This window comes from Lampris incognitus, chromosome 18, assembly GCF_029633865.1.
Source record: "Lampris incognitus isolate fLamInc1 chromosome 18, fLamInc1.hap2, whole genome shotgun sequence".
Classification (NCBI taxonomy): Eukaryota; Metazoa; Chordata; class Actinopteri; order Lampriformes; family Lampridae; genus Lampris; species Lampris incognitus.
In genome coordinates, this window is record NC_079228.1 from 25,924,581 (window position 1) to 25,948,029 (window position 23,449).

At 43.2% G+C, this 23,449-nt stretch overlaps 1 protein-coding gene across 3 annotated transcripts; it reads left to right on the forward strand.

The window, feature by feature from the left end:
* The first annotated feature begins 1,439 nt into the window (after window positions 1-1,439).
* Window positions 1,440-23,449, forward strand: thrap3b (thyroid hormone receptor associated protein 3b). Of its 3 annotated transcripts, none has more exons than XR_008811899.1 (11): window positions 1,440-1,866; window positions 7,035-7,187; window positions 8,351-9,205; window positions 11,498-12,145; window positions 12,267-12,433; window positions 12,658-12,769; window positions 15,249-15,324; window positions 17,510-17,691; window positions 17,977-18,208; window positions 18,321-18,430; window positions 18,708-18,824. XR_008811899.1 is itself a non-coding variant. In XM_056297840.1 (11 exons), the coding sequence occupies exons 2-11, from the start codon at window positions 7,060-7,062 to the stop codon at window positions 21,550-21,552; spliced, it is 2,778 nt and encodes a 925-aa protein (XP_056153815.1). In that variant the 5' UTR covers window positions 1,440-1,866; window positions 7,035-7,059; the 3' UTR covers window positions 21,553-23,449. The 3 variants fall into 3 exon arrangements, 1 of the variants encoding a protein (XP_056153815.1); XR_008811900.1 differs by having other exon boundaries at window positions 18,681-18,822; XM_056297840.1 differs by lacking the exon at window positions 18,321-18,430 and adding an exon at window positions 21,325-23,449 and having other exon boundaries at window positions 18,708-18,857.

Below are 23,449 nucleotides of genomic sequence, written 5' to 3' on the forward strand. Positions count from 1 at the left end.
CTATGGAAAAAGGAAAACTATATGATCATGTTTTGCCTTATGGGCTAATGCCAACAGGTGTCATGCTGCCATATAAAAGAGAGGCTTTGCAAGCAGTTTGAGGTTCCATCTCCATTCTGGATTAACTCGATACTGCAACAAACTGAGTAAATATCAGCAGAACATCCAATGGTGTAGTATTGAACTGAATGCAATCTCTTCCGTAAGGACAAACATGCAGTGGGAAGGGAGGCAGTATTGAAACCATTGCTTTCTTCCAGAAAACTCATGTGAAAGGGAATCTGACACGCGCCATCTCTGATAGAAAGTGCATATCATGACTGTAACTCTGAATTCTGTAATGCAATGGTAATGCAAACAGCGAAAAGCTCAAAAGAGGAGAGTTGTTCCAGTATGTCCCTGTTATCTGATAGCTGACCCTGTGAAGTGTCCAAAATGAAATATGCCTCCACTTCGCCTCCCTCCCACTGGACACAGCCAGATAGGACAGAAGGCATTATGTGGTCAAGACAAAAATAGATCACTGGAAATAACTGACTCCTGCTGCACTTCAAGCTGTGTCGAAAAACAATTGCATGTGTTTCAGAATCATTATCTGCTTCACTTCCAAGTATGTTTTCACATGACCAAAAAAAACAAAAAACAAAAACAATAGTATAAATATGTAGCCTATATGACATCGGTGTTCTATGAATATTAAAATGCTGGATTTCTGAGTGTGAAAATGTGCAAGAGAACTTTTTTGCAAAAAAAACCCAGTAAAGTTTACTATCTGTGCATGTATACGGAACATTAGAAATGTCCAATAAAATGAAAAATATGAAATAGAATAGTAACTCTACTTCTTTACAGCTTTGTCTTCACACAGAGTACATAATTTAACATATAGAGGCAAGGTGATGTGATGTGTGTGAGAAAATGTAAATGGACGACTGGCGAGAGATATTTTGAATGTAATAAATTAAAACAAAAATGTGCCTTTTGTCTAAGGAGCTTAACAGTTGCCTACTTGCAGGTTGCGGCATTAAAGACCCTTAACTGGCCCCCACAGCTCCATTGTTCCCAGTCATAGTAGTTCGGTAAGTTATTTCAAACCATCGGCAAGAAAGAACGTGAAAGAAAATCTCTGCTTTTATACATCCAGCTGCGGTCAAAATAAGGATTCTGTCATTTCAGTATATTCCCGTATACATCATTCCTGAGGAATAGCAAAGAATGCTGTGTTGATATCGTAGCATTTGCAATGAACCAAGCCCGACACACGTCCGCTTCTGGGGTTACTAGAACAAATTCCGTGAAGATGGAGGTTCCCGCCGCCGTGCTAGGCGCAGGCCTGCAGGAGTGCGGTTATGACAACCACGCCTCACATGTTGTGGTGCGGATGTGACGAAACGCCGCCCCCTGCCGGTCAACTGGCAGTTGGCAACCGTAGCGGAATGAGAAAATAGTCGTCTAACTAAAGCCAGCCAACCGTCGTTAGCCGATGTTATGCTGCGTTATCTACGCACATTAGCATTTCGCATCGTTTGATAGAATAATGGCGATGCCCGCGTAGCTATTTTTTGTTAGCATTGACAAGAAAAATCGACAGTTGTAGTTGCGACGTTTTCGTCCGCTCTGTTTGGCTTGTTACTAGCAAGCTGTTAGCTTTGCTAGGCGCTGCTAGCCAGCAGCAGGTATCGAGCTAGTCAGCCAGTATCTATAGATATATATACATACACACGGTCGCGCTAGTTAGCGCTGGTTAGCTCGGCACGTCTTAAAACCAGGAAGGAGGCGGCAGTTCACCAAGGCTTGGCCTCGAAGGTCGTTTCAGTTTAGACAGTTTTGTCCAGAAACGAGAAGTCTTGTGGAATCACTCAAACGGTATGTGCAGTTTAATTCAGTAATTATAGCTCAGCAACCAGCTGATCAACCTTTACTACTTCACTGTTTTGCGCTTTTTAACAACGCGAGCATGGTAATATTAACGTGGCTTGAGGAAATGCGCTGCTAGCTAAGTTAACGTTACTAGTTGCTGCTTGAAAGGCTGAATCTTTAGCCCAAATCGATGTCGGGCGTAAATGTTAGCCGACGCGTTCTCTGCCGCCACTTTAATTGATAGCAAGATGATATTGTCAGCTCTGCCCCCCCCCCCCGTTTTACTCGTTTTAGTGACAATTGTGGGGGTGCATGTGGGATTTGATTGTCGTACGCATCGTATGGAGAGAGTTCTTAAGCCTAAATTTAATTTGAAACAGCCGACCAGTCGGGATGTGCGTAGTGTAGATGAATTGTTTATTTGCTTAGATTCATGTCATACTCACTCTGCGATGGTAAAGTGGTAAAGTGATGTGTGAGGAAATTCGTTTCAGGGCTAAAGAAAAGGTATAACGAGGGCGATCTGTATCAGATACCATACGTTGTACTTTCATAACTGCATTTCATAATCTATCCTGGGCCAATCGTGTACGTTTGATTTTGGAGGTTGCCTTCAACGACGCAAGTTTAAGGCAAAACCTCCTCGCATGATTTACCGTTGGATATCGATTGAAATCAAACGGTAGGGTTTGATTTCAATCGATAACGGGGATTCAAAGGTTAGGTTGTTTTATGCGGTCAGACTTTCCCGTAATGCAGACTAAAGTTCCCTGAAACTCAAATACAGCATGTTCCTCTTTGACTGGACAGAGACGTTTCAACAATCAGTACAGAGGTTAACCTAGCTAGATTACAAAGTAAACAAACCAACATTGTACTGCAAATATCAAGTTTGTGATGAAAAGCCCCAGCAAACGATGACATACCCAGACTGATTCTCTCTAAACATCCCAATAATACTTTTACATAAATACTCAGTTAAGATAAAACTATTTTAATTCCCCCATGGAAAATAAACCTTCCGTTGTATGTATAGGACATTTGGAGCCTGTGCATAGTGAATTGTCTGTTTAAGTGCTGTTTGCTACACTGCTCTTTATAGGATGCTATACGGCACAAATAACTGACTTGGATACTTTACGGTATTTTACTCACTTGGTACTTATTCTCTGTCCTTGTTTAAGCATTGCTGATAACAGAATTGGAACCAGGGGTTACATACTGGGTGAACTGAATTGAAACTGACGTGTCTTGGTCCATTCAAAATTTACTTTCCACTAAGTGGTAAAAAGGTTCTCTGTATAGCATAGCATCAAAGGTCAAGATTTGTCAACTGTGGCAACTTGTCATTCTCAAACCGAGGCAAAGCGAGTGTATTACAGTTGCTTACAAAATGCTTTTGTTGTGTAGACATTGGGAGTTGGCAGGATCCTTCACTCAAATGCCCTGAGACCTGCACACATTGATGAAGTGGAATGCTCTGGTGAAATATTCGCAGATCACTCCACTTCCTTTTCCTTCTTATGTCAAGAGAAGAGAAGGTTCGGTTAGATGCTGTTGATAATGCAGTGAAAGTAAATTCAGTGAGGCACTGCGCAGAAATTACCATTCAGTGCATGCATGTACACTCTGCAGGGCATTCTGCATAGCCTTGGGAATGACAGCAACAGCTATAGGGAGATGAAACTGCATCCCAACTCGGCTTCTTATTATTAACCATGTGGTCTATTATAAACAATCCCTCCAGTTTATTTAATTGAGCATAGAATTTTAAAACCCATCACATGAAATGCATTTATGGAATATTATTCATGTTAGTTAATGTTGAAGAAAATGAGTCAAAAATAATGTTAGTTGAAAGTCAGTGAAAAGAAAAAGAGGGCAAGATTGTGTTCAGTTTAGATTCAGCATCACCAAAACATGAGCGTCACATTACATCATATGCATATTATCACTTAATTTGCATTTGGTTTGGTAATGATGTGCGCAAAAGTATTTTTAGGTTTGTTTTTTCTCAGAGACCCGTGGATTGCATGAGAAATGATGTCAGAAATTGTAAAATTGGCTTCACAAAATGCAACAGTTTACCATTTTCCTGTTTGATGTAGTTGCCATGCTGTGCAGCATCATCCCTGGATATAGTATCAGTGACATACATTAGGGGCGGCATGGTGGCGCAGTGGTTGGCACGATTGCCTCACAGCAAGAAGGTCCTGGGTTCGAGCCCCAGGGTAGTCCAAACTTGCTGGGTCATCCCGGGTCGTCCTTTGTGTGGAGTTTGCATGTTCTCCCTGTGTCTGCGTGGGTTTCCTCTGGGGGCTCCGGTTTTCCTCCCACAGTCCAAAGACATGCAAGTTAGGTGAATTGGCCATACTAAATTGTACCTAGGAATGAATGTGTGGGTCGGCCCTGTGATGGCCTGGCGGCCTGTCCAGGGTGTCTCCCCGCCTGCCGCTCAATGACTGCCGGAATAGTCTCCAGCATCCCTGCGGCCCTGAGAGCAGGATAAGCGGTTAAAGATAATGGATGGTTGGACATACATTAGCTCTGGATGAAATGTGTTCCTGTGATATGATAGTGTTTACACTTCCTGTAATATGCTTAAATATGCCAACATGTTTAGTTTTGTAATAAATCTGCCACAATTTCTCTGCTGGTTGAACTCTGCCCTCTGTGTGCAGTCCTGAAAGCATACATGCACAATGTCTTTATGCATGCTTAATAATCCAGGTAAGAAAATCAAAGGAAGGTTAATCAGTTCATCTGGACACAATGTTTATTGAGAGAGAAACGTTTCATCACTCATCTAAGTGACCTCTTAAGTCTTAACTGACTGCAGGTATCCCCACCCTTATAAACAATACAGTGGCATAACAACCGAAATGATCTGTTTCCTATGCAAATTGCCATGAGCATTACCTCTAGTTTCAATGGCAATGTGTACTGGTCACAGAGGATTTGGGAATGTTTGCAATCACAGCATTGTAAGATGGCGACAGATGTCAGATAACACTGACCAAGTGTGTCTGCTCCTGAAGCCGTGTCTTCAGTCCACATATTTCATATACAGGGGACAATACTGTAGGCAGAGGCATGGGTGTGCTATGGGTTCCCCAGTCTCACATATAGTGGCCAACTTGTATATAGAGGAAGTGGAAAAGAGGGCTGTGATGTCCTATCCAGGGACACCACCTAGCCATTGGTTAAGATTTGTGGATGACACCAGGGTTAAAATTAAATCTCAGGACGTACCACATTTCACCAACCACATTAACTCTGTGGACAGCCACATCAGGTTCACCAGGAAGGATGTGAAAAATGACAGGTTAGCCTTCTTAGACTGAAATTGCAATTGGTGATGGGAACATTTGACTGTTGATGTTTACCATAAGCCAGTGCATACTGATAAGTACTTAAGGGTTGATTCTCATCATCCACCGGAGCACAAACTAGGAGTCATCAGGATGCTGTGCAACTGAGCTGACAACGTCCCCACTGACATAGCGGCCGGGGAAGGGGAGAAATCCTACATTCAACAGGCCTTGGTTAAGTGTGGTTATCCTAACTGGGTGTCTGTCAAAGCCAAGAAGACGCCCAAACAGTGTACCAGCCAATCGAAGAGAGAAGAAGGACAGCAGCTGCATAAGTGTAAACCAGTGGTGATTCTGTATGTGGCAGGAGTGTCAGAAGAGTTGAGACGTGTATTTTTCAAACATCGCATCTCAGTTGCTTTCAAATCCCAAAACACACTGTGCCAGAAATTAGTGCACCTCAAGGATCGGCTCCCCTGTCACAAACAGCAATATAGTGTACACTGTTAAGTACGGAGAGGATTGCCGTGACTTGTACATCGGGGAAACTAAACAGATGCTGGCCAAGAGGATGGCACAACACAGAAAAGCTAACATGTCAGGCCAGGACTCCACAGTCTACGCCCATCTACAGGCCAGTGGCCACTCTTCAAGGATGAGGATGTGCACATCCTTGATAAAGAGGAACGCTGGTTTGAACAGGGAGTCAAAAGAGGCCATCTATCTGAAGAGGGAACAACTATCCCTGGACCGAGGTGGGGGATCTAAGAGTGCATCCTTAGAGGTCAGTTAGATGAGTGAAATGTTTCTCTCTCAATAAACGTGTCCAGATGACTCAGGTCAGTTTTCTTTGACATACATGCACAAGTACTCTTGTCCGCAGACATGTCATACATGAAAAAACAAGTATAATGTTACTGCCCCCATTGAACAGTCTGATGTCAAACAGTTACTCCCCTTTCCCTTCTCCCCCATTTAAAAAAGAAAAATGAAAAAAGGGCAGGGCACAGGTGATACTGGGTGGTGATGCATTGAACTTCATGTAATGAAGTGTTTTAGTACTGCCTGTATCCAAAGGCTTTCTATTGGTTGGAAAGTCAAGCCGTGGATTTAATCATGCGTCATTAATTGTGAGGCCCCAAATGGGTTCTTAAGGGAATCTGTCTCAGAAATGAGAAAATACGTTACACAGCGTCTGCGCTTTTGAAGCTAAATGTGTCAGTTGCAGGCATTGTTTCAGCTGTTCATAAATAATAAGGGTATTTGGGTTGCATCTCTCAACTGAAGCCAGCCAGGTCATGTTCCTGTTGAGTAGACTATCTTATGTCTACAGAATGACAGCTTTGTTTATCCTCCCTCCCTTTGCTGCAGGCATACAGTCTGTGCACATTTTGATATGCTGTTGCAGCTGTCTGCCAAGGTCTTAGAGATGAGGCATCCTTTGTGCAATATTTCTTAGCCCAGCCTTCATATATTGTTGCTAATTTTAGCCGCCACACTATTTGAGATTTTGTTCAGATGCTATGAAGGTCATAAGGAGCTTTGGAGGTCATTACTGGTTGGCTTAAAAGTTGTTTGCCTGAGGTTGTCATGACAGATGGATATAGTGTCATGTACATCCTCCTAACCCTAAGCTGTCAGCAGCTCTGGAAAAGTATAACTGCAGTTGAGACTACTGAGGCAAGCAGACAGAGCAGTGAGGTATTTTCTTGAACTGAGTGACTGAATTTTGAGGGGCGTTAATACTTAAAGGAGAAAAAGTTGCTTGCAATTCTTCAGTAAGTGTTTACTTTCATTCATTCAGTCAACATTCAATGATTAATTTGTGTTCATGAGCAATTCACTTCTTTGTTTGTTGTCCAGGGTTATTTAGACAACCCCAGTCAAGATGTCAAAGGCCCTGGATTCTCCACAGCGGTCCCATTCCAGATCTAGGTCAAAGTCCAGGTCCAGGTCTTACTCTCGGTCTCACTCCAGAAGCCGCTCCCGCTCAAGATCCAGAAAACGTCGTTACAGGTAAATCCACCATCTCTTCAGCCTTGTGTTTTTGGACATAAAGTGAATATCCTGTATCTGTCGAGAGTTTTTTTGTGTTTAAACAACTTCTCTTTACAGCCAGTCCACTCAAATTTTGTTTGAAAGGAAATCATCGATGACAGTGTCCTGATGCCTCATTTAATTTTTTTTTAACAGATGTGTTTCTTGTCTGTATCTGCTAACATCATGCTTTCATTCATTTTTTTTGTTTGTAATCATAATAACCTGCAAAAATTTATCATGTTTATGAATTTCAACTGATGATCATAGAAACATTCAGACAAAAGTCAAATGATAATATTAAAGCCTGGCCTTAACGCTCTGTAAATACCATTAGGAAAATGAAGAGCTCAAATTTCAGTTGTGCTGTCACCCCTCTTTTGCAACATGAGACATGTCCAATCAGGATTTAATTTAGTTTGTCTCAAACTACACTCCTGCCATCTTTGTATTGATACACACATTTTTAAACAACACTGGTACCTTACTGATTGCAAAGCAGCACAACCTAATGACATCTTGGCTGATTTTAGCAATCTATCATACTTTCATCAAGATGGCCCCTCTCCTCCTGCTATAAAACAGTGGATAAACTGGTCCCGTGACTCAGAAGTTGAATGCTCTCTCTCCTCTTTGCAAGCTTCACTCTAGACTACATTCTCAACTGGTTAGCCCACTGAGGCAAGTTTGTAATTTGTGATAATGGGCTATACAAATAAAATTGACTTAACTTCTGAGTCACAGTTTAGCCGCTGTTTTATATCTGGGAGGAGTGGTGCCATCTTCTGGCTGAATGATGTAAACAATGAGCTGAAAGTTAAGGCAAACCCCGTCTGGCTAATGAAAGCTGTACACGAAGGTGTTGAGTCTCGGTGCGAGGTTCTCTGTGTTTAACCACCCCTCTCATTCAAGTTAACCTTTGAACCTCCTCCTGTTCCATGATAACAGATCAGTTGCCCAAAGTATAAGCCTGCAGTTGTTTTTACTAGCCTGCAATATGAGTCTGTTTAATTGTTGATGTGAAACTGGGTGTTACTGACAGAAAACATAGGTGCTCAGTACACTGGAGTTGGACCCACCACAAGCTTTACCTCTAACTTTCTGCTTCTACTACTGTCCCCTCCCACCTTGCTTTCCCCTAGTTCTAGGTCTCGTTCCCGTTCCAGATCACACTCTCCCTCCCACAGAAATTACCCATCCCGGGATTACCAGAACAACCGGGGAGGGTACAGGGGCTACAACCGTGGCTACCGTAGGCCCTTCCACTACCGTGGCAGGAACCGAGGATATTTCCCACGTGGTCGTTACCAGAACAGGGGAGGAGGCAATTACGGCTACAGAGCCAACAACTGGCAGGGCGGCAGCAACTGGCACGATCACCATCATGACCAGGACCACCACTCCCACAGCCCAAGGAGGGGACGCTCTCGCTCTCGCACTCCCAGGAAGCGCTCGGCAAGCCGTAGCCACTCCCGCTACTCCGATCGGTCATCTTCCGGCCGATCCCGGCGGTCTAGGCGCTCAAGCTACTCTTCTCGTTCCCGTTCATCATCCCCACGGCGCCGCAGTAGCAAAGGGAAGCCCACTGCCAAGGAGACTAAAGACAAGCCTGCTGAAGGCCAGGTGGAGGTCACAAGTAAACCAGCAGATGGTAGTGCTATTGAAAAGGCATCAGGAGGTAAATGGCTCGACTATGACACTAGCCCCAAACAAACCAGTCCTCAGGCCGGCCTTGCTGCCTGTGCTAAAGAGGACACTCCAGTGGGCCCTGAAAAGAAAGGGCCTGGGAGTGGTGGTCCCCTTTGGAGAACCATAGGCAGTGCCCCTTCCCCTGCTCCTGCTCCTGCGCCTGCTCCTGCACCTGCTCCTGCTCCTTCTCTTCCTCCAAAGAGCCCTACCAGGTCAGGGCCGACAACCTCCTTCAGCGGGTTTGGATTCTTTTCAAAGGAAGATACCAAGACTGGAGACAAGACTGCGATGTCCTCTGCATTCAAAAAGTATGTTAATTTCTTCTCTAAACAATTTAAATCTGTTTCCATTGTGTTTTCTGCTTTTCTTCACAGATTGTGTCCTCAGTATGTGACATGTAATTATTCTTTCAATTATTTTTAATTTGTGCCAACCCACAAAGGTCCAGGGATGAATACAGTTTATAATGGAAGACATATGACTTCTCATTTTAAGTGCAAATAACAAATTGGAAAAAGTAGCAGGCTGTTGTCTGTCTTTGCACTTCAGGGAAGTTTCATCGTGAAGTCGGCCGCAGTGGTAAACTAAATGAGTTTATGGCAACGTGAATACTGTAATGTTTGTATTAGGCAGGGCATTTTCAGTCATTTAAACTGTTATTTAAATGGAAATACATGGTACGGACTAGGGTAGGGCAATATGTCAAAATTTACCTACCAGCCACCATCAGCCCAACAATTGGCGATTGCTCATATATTCGCCCTGTGTGCGCTGGCCATTTTCAGCCACTGCGATCATGAAAGATCTCATTTTGAAAAAGAATACTAAAAAGAATACTCTTGGTTTTAAACCAGATGCAACCAGCAAGCTGAAGGACCTTAATGAAGTAATTTGCTGTCTTTGCAAATGAGTAGTGCCAGCAAAAGATTCTAACACTACCATTTTGTACGAACATTGATGTGAAAATCTAATTTTACTGAAACATTACAGCCTATAGGCCACTCTTCTTCAATTAAACAAAATAAATCAACTTGAGATCTTTGCTAATCAATAAGCTGTAAAGACAGGCTGAACAGCTGTCCAACACGATTTAAGAAAAAAGAAAAAAGTCCGATGGCGTGGGTGGAAGGTACAATAAACAAAGGAGGGCTCCAGGTAGTGTGGCAGTCTGTTACATTGCCTACCAACATGGGGATTGTAGGTTCGAATTCCTGTGTTACATCCGGCTTGGTCGGGCGTTCCTACAGACACAATTGACCGTGTCTGTGGGTGGGAAGCCGGATGTGGGTATGTGTCCTGGTTGCTGCACTAGCACCTCCCCTGGTCAGGTCGGGGTGCTTGTTTGAGGGGGAATAGCATGATCCTCCCACATGCTACGTTCCCCTGGTGAAACTCCTCACTGCCAGGTGAAAAGAAGCGGCTGGCGACTCCACATGTATAAGAGGAGGCATGTGGTAGTCTGCAGCCCTCCCCGGCTCGGCAGAGGGGGTGGAGCAGCAACTAGGACAGCTCGAAAGAGTGGGGTAATTGGCTGGATACAAAGGGGATAAATGGGTTTTGGATTACTAGCTAGGAGGCAACATGAAAGTTACTTTCCCGCCTCGACTAAGGCTACATGGTTTCAAGTTAATTCACCTAAAGAAATGGTCTTTAGATTACCTATTCTTCACAAGGCATACACTGTTCAATATGTCATAAAAGTGTGCCTTCATATGCAGTTGAGAAGAAAGGAGGTGAAATATTCTTGAGCAACATTCATGTTATCCAAGGAGACAGCCAATGTAGGTCTAACTAAATCTATTTGAAAAGACTGCAGCATGTGGTTACACTCAAATTTTCTCAGGCAGTAGAGATGTAAATGATTGTCATATAACCAGAGGTGGAAAAACCCAGCCCAGAAAGTAAAAACCCAAACCGTGTCTTAACTCCATCCATGTATTAAACCAGCTAATTTGGGAAACTAGTCAGTGCAATCTGATGGTTTAGTACATGGGTGGAGTAAAGACACATAGTTTTTACTTTCTGGACCAGGTTTTTCCACTTCTGCATATAACCTGGTCATTTTGAAAGATCTCGAAACAGCGTTGTGCTCACTTTGAGATAGTTTGGCAAGGAAGGCTCCTGTATCATCATCTAAATAATGTATGCTCTAATTCCCTCTCTAGCTATTTTTATGAGAGAACTGCACCATGTTTTCTGCGAACCGTACTTAGCAGCACTCAGAATGCACTCATCCAGTATTACGAGGGGACAAAAATGAATTCAAGGGCCATAAATGTGTTGGCCTTTTATCAGCTGGAGAAAAACAAGGTTCAATTTAGGGAGAAGCTCAATAGGAAAGGTTTGAAAACAGGTGATTAATAATCAAATGAAATCTGTATGTTGACCTCATAGAAAGACTTGATGTATGAAATCTATTTCTATCAAACAATTGTATGTTTCTGTGCAAATGTTTTCATCTCGCCTCTTGCAATTTCTCAATTTCACTCGACTGTCAATTTCCTCAACCTTTGACAATATTACCCATGATAAAAAGTAAGCACATATTACCACTACTTTAAATAGCATGTGATGAGGCTTGGTGTGCTTGTCTGTCTTAGGTTTTTGGCAGAGAATAAAAATAAAAAGCAGGCAGCTGACAATGAAGATAGCCGGGATAAGGAGCAGAGCACTGTGGAGAGAGAGCTTGAGAAAGGCAACGGCAAGGGGGGAGGCCTCTATGATGTTACTGCTGCTGCCTATGGTGAACTCAAGGAAGAGAAAGGATTGCCTTTCTTCGAAGCAGAAGAAGAGGAGTTCCTGAAGTCTCATGGGCTGAAGGACAGGGAGGCCGGGGAGGATGCAGATGTCAAGCCCAAAAACACCCTCACGCCGCGGGACATATATGGCAAGTGGGAGGATGAGCCCAATTATCCAACCTCGTATCCACCAGTCAAAGAGAAAAGCCGAAGAGATGCTGAGGAGCCAGAGGAGGACATGGAACATGTTGGGGAGGAGCTGTACCACAGCCGCAAACACAGCTCCAAGAAGGAAGAGAAGGCCAAGAAGAAGGAGAAGAAGGAGAAAGAGAAATCCAGGAGGAGTCTGTCCCCCATTTCAGCTCCTGCCCGACTTTCTGACAGCAGAGAAAAGGACAGGCCCTTGTTCCCAGGGGGCGTCCCTCCCAGTGAGCAGGCACCCACTCCCCGGCTGTCTGTGACGAGGGAGGACTTTGAGCTTAAAATCGGCGCCTTGGATGACATGCCCAGGTATGTGCACTATGTCTGTTCATGAAAATGTAAATAAAACAAGTATATGCTTTTCAGCGGTAGTAACCCACAATACTCTCCCTCCTGGTTCTTGCTCTCTCCTGTCCTCGCTGTTTCTCAGCTCCTCTGTGCCTAAAGACCACCGCCGGTCCAGAGATCTAGTGGTTCCAGTTAAGAAAGAACAGGAGTTCACCTCCATTTTCCAACACATTCAGTCAGCACAGCTTTGTCGTAGCCCCTCAGAGCTGTTCGCGCAGCACATAGTCACTATTGTGCACTACATAAAAGGTACTGTACGATCTTGCATTATGCTTCTCCATTTTCAAGATTCTAGTGTCTCAATAGGACACCAGGGTTTGGACTTTGGACAGTTTACTTGGGTCATTTTTAATCTTAGATCAAATGTCAGATGATGATGACTCATTTGACTTGGATGCAAAAATAATTTCAAAGCAACTGAATTTATCAGATTCTTTGCTGTCATATGTAGAATCACAAACTTTTCTTTTCAGCCCAGCACTTCCGCTCCGTGGACATGACTTTAAGTGAGCGGTTTGCCATGTACCAAAGAAAAGCTGCTGAGGCAGAAATGATGAAGCCAAGGAAGAGTCCAGAAATCCACAGGTGAGGGTATCATTCCTGCGATGGGCTAATCAAACATGATGTTTAAAGAGAGACTGACATGCTCTTTCTGAACACATTTTTTAACATTGGGAGTTTGAATCCTAACCAAAAATAGGTGTGATTTTATGAATTCAAAGCTATTGGCTACTATCTTCCTGATGTCATCGCACTACCGCTCATACCGCTCATGTCCACCGACATGATAACTGACCGATAAACTTTGGTTAATATCACAATTTGGGGAGTATTTTGACTTCATAACTCAAAAGCTGTTACAAACAACAATAACACACAGGTACGTGGATATAAAGTTTTTATTTTAGGGTTTTAAACATGAGCGGTAGCGTGGTGAAGTTTGACATGGATCCAGTTATCCACAGCTCTCATAGGTAGTATAGAGGGCTGTGTAACCCTATGTGGAAATTGACTGGTGTCTACGTATCCACCGGCACAATTTGTCACTGGACACCATCTACAGTCAATCACAGATCTCTCTTGAGTGGTTGCAGACACGCTGTTTTGGCCACTGAATTTCTCCGTGGTCACATTCTAACTCGGAACATAGCCTATCAATAGGAATTTTCAGATTTTGATGTCAGTATCACTTTAAAGAAAGACAACCCCTCTCTTTGGTCTTTCTAGAGTGTTGGTTTTCAACTCCGGTTCTCAGGGATCCCAGTACTGCTGGTTTTCTGCCTGACAGTTAATTACGTTCATGTCTCATGCCAGATCTAAACCTGCCCTCATTAGACAGATGGAGAACCTGGCAGGATAAAAAGCCAGCAGTACTGGGGTTCCTGAGGGCTGGACTTCATAGGGATGGGTATCGTTAAGTTTTTAATGATACTACTACTCTTACCGATACTGCTTATTGATCTGGTACTTTAACGATAATCTTATTGGTTCTTTTTACTAATTTTTAAAGAAAAAATGAAACAAATTAACAACAGAATTAGCATTTATTTCTCAAGTCTGGACTAAGCATTACTTTTCATCATCAACCCATGTTTGTATAATTTAATTAACTCCATGTGGGCTCTAGGCTGCTAGCATACATAACATACTGAGGTAGATGGGGCAACGAGAGATGAACTATGAGCTAGGCAGTTGAAAACTGCATTTCTCTGACTGTATTTGATGCATTTTAGCTGGATGTCTTGAAAGATTGCTTGTGTTTCCGCCTTTACATGTAAAAGACTTGTTGCAACGAGCATTGTCAGCATTGATTCTAGTGAAGTATAATCAGACTTTTGACCGTTAAATTCTCTCTGCCGGGCATCCGGGTAGCGTAAAAAACTTCTATTGCCTACCGACACAGGGATCACCGGTTTGAATCCTCATGTTACCTCCGGTTTGGTCGGGCGTCCCTACAGATACAATTGTCCGTGTCGGCGGGTGGGAGGCTGAATGTGGGTATGTGTCCTGGTCAATGCACTAGCACCCGCCCTGGTTGGTCGGGTCGCCTGTTCGGGGGGGAGGGGGAATTGGGGGGATCCTCCCATGCGATATGTCCCCCTGGTGAAACTCCTCACCGTCAGGTGAAAAGAAACAGATGGCGACTTCACATGTATCAGGGGATGGATGTGGTAGTCTACAGCCCTCCCCGGATTGGCAGAGGGGGTGGAGCAGCGACCGGGACGGTTCTGAAGAGTAGAGTAATTGGCCAAGTACAATTGGGGAGAAAAAGGGGGAAAATCCCCCCCCCAAAAAAGTTCTCTCTGCCATTGTCACTAAGAGCAAGCTGTGTGTGTGTGTGTGTGTGTGTGTGTGTGTGTGTGTGTGTGTGTGTGTGTGTGTGTGTGTGTGTGTGTGCATGCGCACATGCATGTGTCTGAGAGAACGAGGAAGAGAGCTGGCCCCACCCCTCGGCTCACACATACGACAGGCTCCAAGAGAGGGAGATCTCTTCTGGATTGGGAATAGTAAAAATGCATCATAGACAAATGCCTTAATCTCATTGCAAATTAGAAACAGAGTTTGTTAGATAAAAGGTGCAAGATAACAGGAAATAGGATATTTATTTTCTTAATTTCTGCAATATGATAGCAGAACTGTTAATGTCAGAGCTTATCAATACTACAGTCTTAAATAATTTAGCACCGGTGCCCGTTAAATACCAACTTTCAGTACCCATCCCTACTTCAGAACCACTGTTGTAGAATAATGTGGGAATTATAACATGCTTCTTTGCTGACTGCTCTTAACCATTCTAATCAAAGGTTGTTACTCTTTCTGCTACTTTTCCCCTTTGTACTGTGTAGACCATTAAATCAGCAACAGAACCTTTGCCTTACTTACTGTACCTTTAGTTTATAAATTCTCAATTTGGCTGGTGCTAGTGGTAATTGGACATCTTATCTGGCGCCAATGTTGACACCTCACTCCACCCATTGAACTACAGATTCACAACTTGCAAGAGTTTTATGTTACAATTTTGTGTAACATGCAGTGTCATTTTTTGATTTTGTCTCCCTTTCAGGAGAATCGATGTCTCCCCCAGTGCCTTTAAGAGGCACTCTCAACTGTTTGAGGATATGGAGGAGACCAGCTACAAGGTGACCAGTCTTTTTGACATTTGGCGTATTTGGAAACGAACAAATTTGAGACGGTCCAAAGCAGCAGTATTCAGCTTTGTGCTTTTCTTTCAAAGGATGCATTATCTATATCAAAAGAGCCCAATTGCATATTGTAAATGCCAAGAAAGCCCCCAGCCTAAGAGATATGGTTATTGATTGGGTATATACCAACCCAAGCAAAGGCTAAAAGGAGGTGAATTAAGATCCTGAGTCCAAGCCTCTCAAGGGACCCTAATCAATGCCATTACCTTGTAAGTATTTTTTCTCAAAAATCAAGCAAGACAAAGAAAAAAAACTGTGAAGTTACTATTACTATTATTCATAATATATTCATAATGTATAATTATTAATCATTATTAATATTAATAATAATTAATAATTATTATTATTAATTTATTTTTAAACCGATATGTGCATGCTGCTGGTTCTTATTCTTGAAACTAGCAATAGTTGATACTCAGTTGTGGAAAATGGTATTATATAACTTATAGTTGGGTTTTTTTGCCTCTTCGTGTGCTTTTTTTTCTTTTCCTACTTGTTCAAAAAGTATTTTACTGTATTTGTACTTAAATTTTACATATTGTATACATACACACACACACACACACACACACACACGCACACACAAATATCTAAATAATATGCACTGATCAGCCAAAACATTAGAACCACTGACAGGTAGGTGAATAACATTGATTATCTCATTAACAATGGCACCTGTCAAGGGGTGGGACATATTAGGCAGTGAGTGAACAGTCAGTTCTTGAAGTTGATGTGTTGGAAGCAGGAAAAATTACCAAGTGTAAGGATCTGAGCGATTTTGACAAGGGCCAAATTGTGATGGCGAGACAACTGGGTCAGAGCCTCTCCAAAATGGCAGGTCTTGTGGGGTGTTCTGGCTATGCAGTGGTCAGTACCTACCAAAAGTGGTCCAAGGAAGGACAACCGGTGAACCAGCAACAGGGTCATGGGCACCAAAGGCTCACTGATGCGCATGGGGAGCAAAGGCGAGCCTGTCTGGTCCAATCCCACAGAAGAGCTACTGTAGCTAAAATTGCTGAAAAATTTAATGCTGACTATGATTGACGGGTGTCAAAACAAAGTGCATCGCAGCTTGCTGCGTACGGGGCTGCTTAGCCACAGACCAGTCAGAGTGCCCATGATGACCCCTGTCCACTGCCGAAGTGCCTACAATGGGAATGTGAGTGTTAGAACTGGACCATCGAGCAATGGAAGAAGGTGGCTTGACCTGATGAATCACATTTTCTTTTACATCATGTGGACGGACGGCCAGGTGCGTGTACATCATATACCTGGGCAAGAGATGGCACCAGGATACACTATAGGAAGAAGGCAAGCCAGCAGAGGCAGTGTGACGCTCTGGGCAATTTTCTGGGAAACCCTGGGTCCTGGCATTCATGTGGATGTTACTTGGAGACGTACCAAATACCTAAACATTGTTGCAGACCAAGTACACCCCTTAATGGCAATGGTATTCCCTGATGCCAATGGCCTCTTTCAGCAGGATTATGCCTCCTGCCACACTGCAAAAAATGTTTAGGAATGGTTTGAGGAACATGACAAAGAGTTCAACGGTGTTGCCTTGGCCTCCAAATTCCCCAGATCTCAATCCAATCGAGCATTTGTGGGGTGTGCTGGAAAAACAAGTCCGATCCATGGAGGCCCCACCTCGCAATGTACAGGACTTAAAGGATCTGCCGCTAACGTCTTGGTGCCAGATACCAGAGGATACCTTCAGAGGTCTTGTGGAGTCCATGCCTCAACGGGTCAGAGCTGTTTTGGCGGCATGAGGGGGACCGACACAATATATTAGGCAGGTGGTTTTAATGATTTGGCTGATTGGTGTATGTACAGATTATACATCATAAGTTGTGATTTTGACTGTTTTTGACAGGAATCTTTTTTGTGATCATCACCACCACTAGAGGGAGTCCAGAGACACATGCCTCACATATTCCTATCCACCTCATTGAAACTGCAATTTTTCTGTCTTGGGTTTTTAAGTTTCTTCCAACATTGACTATAAGTTTTATCCATATTCTGAACATGCATGTTCATAATTACACCGTGGCTTTAGAAATTGTTTAATCATGAAATCATTAGCATAACGGCTAACGTGGGCATACTGATGGTATCTCTGCAGGAACCAGGTAAAAAACTCAAAGGGGATGTGATGGACCTGCGCTTGGATATTGAGAGACGAAAAAGGTTTGCCGGGAAGGAGCGCGAGTACAAGAGGGACGGGGGCAAGAGTTCAGGAGGCTCCCGGGGACCTAGCAGAGAGAGGTCTTCCGAGAAGTCTGCCAAACATCATAAAAAATCTAAGTAGGTTTAATATGTGAGCCCATTGTGTGCCAACCTCTTCAGGACATTTGTAACTTATCTCCCTCCATATCATAATGTGGATATTAGAGGCTCTGTTCTACAATATTTGTGGAGCGCTAACTGCCGCACCATGTTGGAGGAGTGACAAGAAAAGGGGAAGATTGAAGCATTTGAGCATTGTCCATAGCGCTATGTTCCTTGTAGCCTCTGGGTAACAATGGGTTTCCAAAAATTCCGTTTAGACATGTTCATCTGTAGAAGTCATACCGTATTTCTCATCCACAGGAAGAGCAAGAAGAAGCGGGAACGCTCCCCATCCTCTTCTTCCTCCTCGTCCTCTCCCTCCCCATATCCTCCATCTTTTAGGGGTAAGGAGTACATGAGGGAGGGGCTGGAGCATTTGGAGGAGGGCTATCCTCACCCACGCTATCCCCCGCGCGACTACAGCGGGCCCGGAGATAGGGGTCCCCGGGATTATGAGGCCCACAACATGGACAGGGGCAGAGGACGCGGATTTGTAAGTTCCCCACACTAACATGCTCATCTGCTGTTCCATACACTGTGTTTTCACTGTGAGGTTCTGATGTCTCATTCTCTTGCAATTCTCTGTCCTAATGACATCACTGTAGACTTCGCTTCTCTGCTCTGTTCCTTCCTCCTAATGTAAAGGAACATATTGTGGATGATGATGATGATAATGATGACACTCTTTCATACATATTCCATGCACTTTATTAAGGTAAAGTAGCACAAATTGGTGACATCCTACCACTCTGAATAAATATCTGCAGTATAACCTGTATAATACGCAGCATAAGAACATCTTTGTTCTGTCTCTCCTATGATTCTTTGGTCGGATCTCATATTTGCTGTCTGTTTTCCTGCTGTGCCTGATTTATCAGTTGAAAATCAGTGTAACTTTTGGTCAGACCTTTTCTGGAAAGAATAACAGTTAAAAATGATGGTGACATGTACTTGCTTCTTGACAGATGGACTGCATCTTGTTTTCATTTCAGTACCCTAGAGTGAGGGGAAGAGGCTGGAACAGGGGCAACTACCCAGGCAACAACAGCAATGGCAACCCTCCCAATGTGAATGCCCCAGTCCGCCCTACGGAAGAGGAGTGGGACCCTGAATACACTCCCAAGAGTAGGAAGTATTATTTGGTGAGTCTCTGAAAGCTGCTGATTTGATTTTAGCAATTCTTGCAGACATTTAAAATCAATTTCACTTTCTGTTCAGTAAGCAGAAAGTGCAGTTGATTTTAAATGTGCTTATTAAAACTGTTTAATTAAAAGATTTATTTTTTTCTTTCAATCTTCAGGTTTCTGGTCATTCAATAAGAATATGTGAACATTAATAACGCTTCACCAGTTGGTGTCCATGGCATCTAGCTGATGTCATGTCATCAAGCAACACTCTCTGGAAGATCAGAGCAAATTGTTAAGTGAAAAAGCCCTCAGAAGTTGTCTCGTTGAGATACCACATCTGCGACTTTAATCACCAGAATTGGCTTTCTTGTTTCAGTCTTTGTTAAAGACTTGCTCTTGTGCTCAATAACAACCCCCAAGACCATTACCATAACACAAAACTTGTATTTAGGATGGATAGATTCATCCAAACAATCTCACTGGTGAGAGATCAGTTCCAGCTTAAAGGCATTGCATTGTTCATCACACCGTATCAGTTGCTGCATTATGTTATCTGCTGTGGTAACCAGGAAGCTTGTCGTTGATCTTTTGTTTTTCTTCTTTTTGTAGTCTTATGAATACATACACTACCGTTCAAAAGTTTGGGATCACCCAAACAATTTTGTGTTTTCCATGAAAAGTCACACTTATTCACCACCATATGTTGTGAAATGAATAGAAAATAGAGTCAAGACATTGACAAGGTTAGAAATAATGATTTGTATTTGAAATAAGATTTTTTTTACATCAAACTTTGCTTTCGTCAAAGAATCCTCCATTTGCAGCAATTACAGCATTGCAGACCTTTGGCATTCTAGCTGTTAATTTGTTGAGGTAATCTGGAGAAATTGCACCCCACGCTTCCAGAAGCAGCTCCCACAAGTTGGATTGGTTGGATGGGCACTTCTTGCGTACCATACGGTCAAGCTGCTCCCACAACAGCTCAATGGGGTTCAGATCTGGTGACTGCGCTGGCCACTCCATTACCGATAGAATACCAGCTGCCTGCTTCTGCTCTAAATAGTTCTTGCACAACTTGGAGGTGTGTTTAGGGTCATTGTCCTGTTGTAGGATGAAATTGGCTCCAATCAAGCGCTGTCCACTGGGTATGGCATGGCGTTGCAAAATGGAGTGATAGCCTTCCTTATTCAGAATCCCTTTTACCCTGTACAAATCTCCCACCTTACCAGCACCAAAGCAACCCCAGACCATCACATTACCTCCACCATGCTTAACAGATGGCGTCAGGCATTCTTCCAGCATCTTTTCATTTGTTCTGCGTCTCACAAACGTTCTTCTTTGTGATCCAAACACCTCAAACTTGGATTCATCCGTCCACAACACTTTTTTCCAGTCTTCCTCTGTCCAATGTCTGTGTTCTTTTGCCCATCTTAATTTTTTTCTTTTATTGGTCAGTCTCAGATATGGCTTTTTCTTTGCCACTCTGCCCTGAAGCCCAGAATCCCGCAGCCGCCTCTTCACTGTAGATGTTGACACTGGTGTTTTGCGGGTACTATTTAATGAAGATGCCAGTTGGGGACCTGTGAGGCGTCTGTTTCTCAAACTAGAGACTCTAATGTACTTATCTTCTTGCTCAGTTGTGCAACGCGGCCTCCCACTTCTTTTTCTACTCTGGTTAGAGCCTGTTTGTGCTGTCCTCTGAAGGGAGTAGTACACACCGGTATAGGAAATCTTCAATTTCTTAGCAATTTCTCGCATGGAATAGCCTTCATTTCTAAGAACAAGAATAGACTGTCGAGTTTCAGATGAAAGTTCTCTTTTTCTGGCCATTTTGAGCGTTTAATTGACCCCACAAATGTGATGCTCCAGAAACTCAATCTGCTCAAAGGAAGGTCAGTTTTGTAGCTTCTGTAACGAGCTAAACTGTTTTCAGATGTGTGAACATGATTGCACAAGGGTTTTCTAATCATCAATTAGCCTTCTGAGCCAATGAGCAAACACATTGTACCATTAGAACACTGGAGTGATAGTTGCTTGAAATGGGCCTCTATACACCTATGTAGATATTGCACCAAAAACCAGACATTTGCAGCTAGAATAGTCATTTACCACATTAGCAATGTATAGAGTGTATTTCTTTAAAGTTAAGACTAGTTTAAAGTTATCTTCATTGAACAGTACAGTGCTTTTCCTTCAAAAATATGGACATTTCAATGTGATCCCAAACTTTTGAACGGTAGTGTACCTCTTTGAAGAGTTTTTTTTTTACACAGTAGACTTGGATTGATGACCAATGTACAATAGCCCTAATCCTACAGAGAATGTTTCTCACTGTGGTTGTTGGCTCTCAGGTACTGCCAGTAGTACATGCTATGTCTTGTACTTGGTGCACCATCTACAGTAGCCACAGTAAAGTGTATTCGGATATTAGCTACTTTTTACTCATTTCTACTTATCTTCCTTCACCCTCATGCGCTGCCAGCATGACGATCGCGATGGTGAGAAAGCATGGGCAGACAACCGTGGGCGGGGCCGAGGGACCTTCCCAGCCCGTCGGGGACGTTTCATCTATCGAAAGGGAGGCAGCAGCCCTAAGTGGACCCACGACATGTTCCAGGGCAGTGAGGAGGGGGAGCTGGCAGATGACGGCATGGAGATAGACCATAAGGAGAACAAAGCCAGTGGAGGCTCCTCCACCCCAAAGCAGTAGACCACCATCTTTGTATCAGTTTTGGTGACAGTAGTTATCAGCAGTTGTAAGTCTCAGAAACAGAAAATTAATAGTGATAATAAAGGGGCGTTTTTTTTGTTTTTTAAACTTCCGAGCCATCTCTTCTTTATTGAATGGTTAAAATTTGTCAAGAGTTTGAGCCCTCTCACAATTTAAGTGAAGGAAGAATTGTTTAATTGACTTAAGGAGCAAGACTTGCTCAAGTCAGTTTTGGTATGCTTGCCGATTTCAGTTCTAGGTGTTAATTTTCCATTATTATTAATGTTAAAAGTTGTGATTCTCTTGTTTTTGCGGTCAGTTGACACCCAAGTCATTTCGGCCCCGTGAGGGTGAAAACATTGAGGCAACAAAGGTTCAAAGATGGCTGAATTTCCTCTGAGAACATGAGAAATAACAAATGCATTTGTGCCTTAGAAATGAACATTTCAGTGATACATGTGCTCACAGTCTCTTTCCTTTTGTACTGCCTTTCAGTTTTCTACTAGTGAAAGACATCAGCTGGTTGATGGAAGGTGTTTTTTTCTTTGTTTTTTGGGGGAAGGGCAGTGATGAACCTAATGGTATTGCATGAATATTAGATTAATACCTTGCTCTGTGGGACCAATCAGTAGTGGGCACCGGGCTCTCACGTGTCCTTAAATTCCCAAACACGGATGTTATCGTTTGTTGTACCCCTGAACTATTAATATTTCTCACTTATATTATCAAAGGATTTTCACGTAGCACCATTTATCCATGTCTTTTTAGGAGATAAAGAGGTTGTCGTGTATGTGTGTGGTGTACTCTCATTGATTGTAGACCATTTGTGTTTTTAAACGATTGAATAATTTTCACCACATAAAATAGAAAGGATCAACACTGCGTTGCTTTAGAGCTCAAAGACGTCTGTAGGTTTGTGTCTGTCATCGATTTAGGTTACGTGTTTAGATTTTTAAGGCACTAACAGTTATAAAAACAATGTAAAGTACATTGATATTCAATACCTGAGTTATTGAAAAGGGTATGTCTTTGGTTGAGAAAAGTAGAGACAGTACTGTTCTTTCCTTTTTAAATGCAGCAGTTGTCTTTTGTGAAAAACTAAGTAACTACTTCAGTTAAATTTGCTCTCGAAGATTGTATGACTCAAAAAAGTTGAGAAATCTCTAACTTGTGACAAATGTACGGTCAAAGGTAAAGTTTAAAGGTCTGTTTTTTCTTTCTCTTGACAGTTTGACACAAACTAGCATAACAGATTTTGTGAATCTCACCGCTGCTATGTCCTGCGTACCTTCGGCTGTCCACCGTATGTACTGAATACAACCGTGGGACTGTGATCTGTTTCTCTGTTGGAAGCCGAAGTGCGTCCTTTCTTTCTTTTTTTTTTCTACTGTCCCTCAAGAGCTTTGAATTACTTGTCTTAGTCTTCAATAAATCCTTTCTTTGATTTCATTTCAGCGACTGTCATTTGTCCCCAACTATCTGCAAACTAGGGGCGTACGGGTGGTGTACCGGTCTATTCCGTTGCCTGCCAACACGGGGATCGCCGGTTCGAGTCCCCGTGTTACCTCCAGCTTGGCCGCGCGTCCCTACAGACACAATTGGCCGTGTCTGAGGGTGGGAAGCCGGATGTGGGTATGTGTCCTGGTCGCTGCACTAGCACCTCCTCTGGTCGGTCGGGGCGCCTGTTCAGGCAAGGGGGAACTGGGGAGAATAGCGTGATCCTCCCACATGCTACATCCCCCTGGTGAAACTCCTCACTGTCAGGTGAAAAGAAGCGGCTGGCGACTCCAGATGTATCTGAGAAGGCATGTGGTAGTCTGCAGCCTTCCCCGGATCGGCAGAGGGGGTGGAGCAGCGACCGGGACGGCTCAGAAGAGTGGGGTAATTGGCCGGATAC

What these genes read in the sequence shown, in the direction of transcription:
- thrap3b (XM_056297840.1), top strand. Translation starts at nt 7,060, where the DNA reads ATGTCAAAGGCCCTGGATTCTCCACAGCGGTCCCATTCCAGATCTAGG. An exon ending in ATGTCCTCTGCATTCAAAAA is followed by an intron (nt 9,206 to 11,497) that starts GTATGTTAATTT and finishes TGTCTGTCTTAG; the next exon opens with GTTTTTGGCAGAGAATAAAA. An exon ending in TGGAGGAGACCAGCTACAAG is followed by an intron (nt 15,325 to 17,509) that starts GTGACCAGTCTT and finishes GTATCTCTGCAG; the next exon opens with GAACCAGGTAAAAAACTCAA.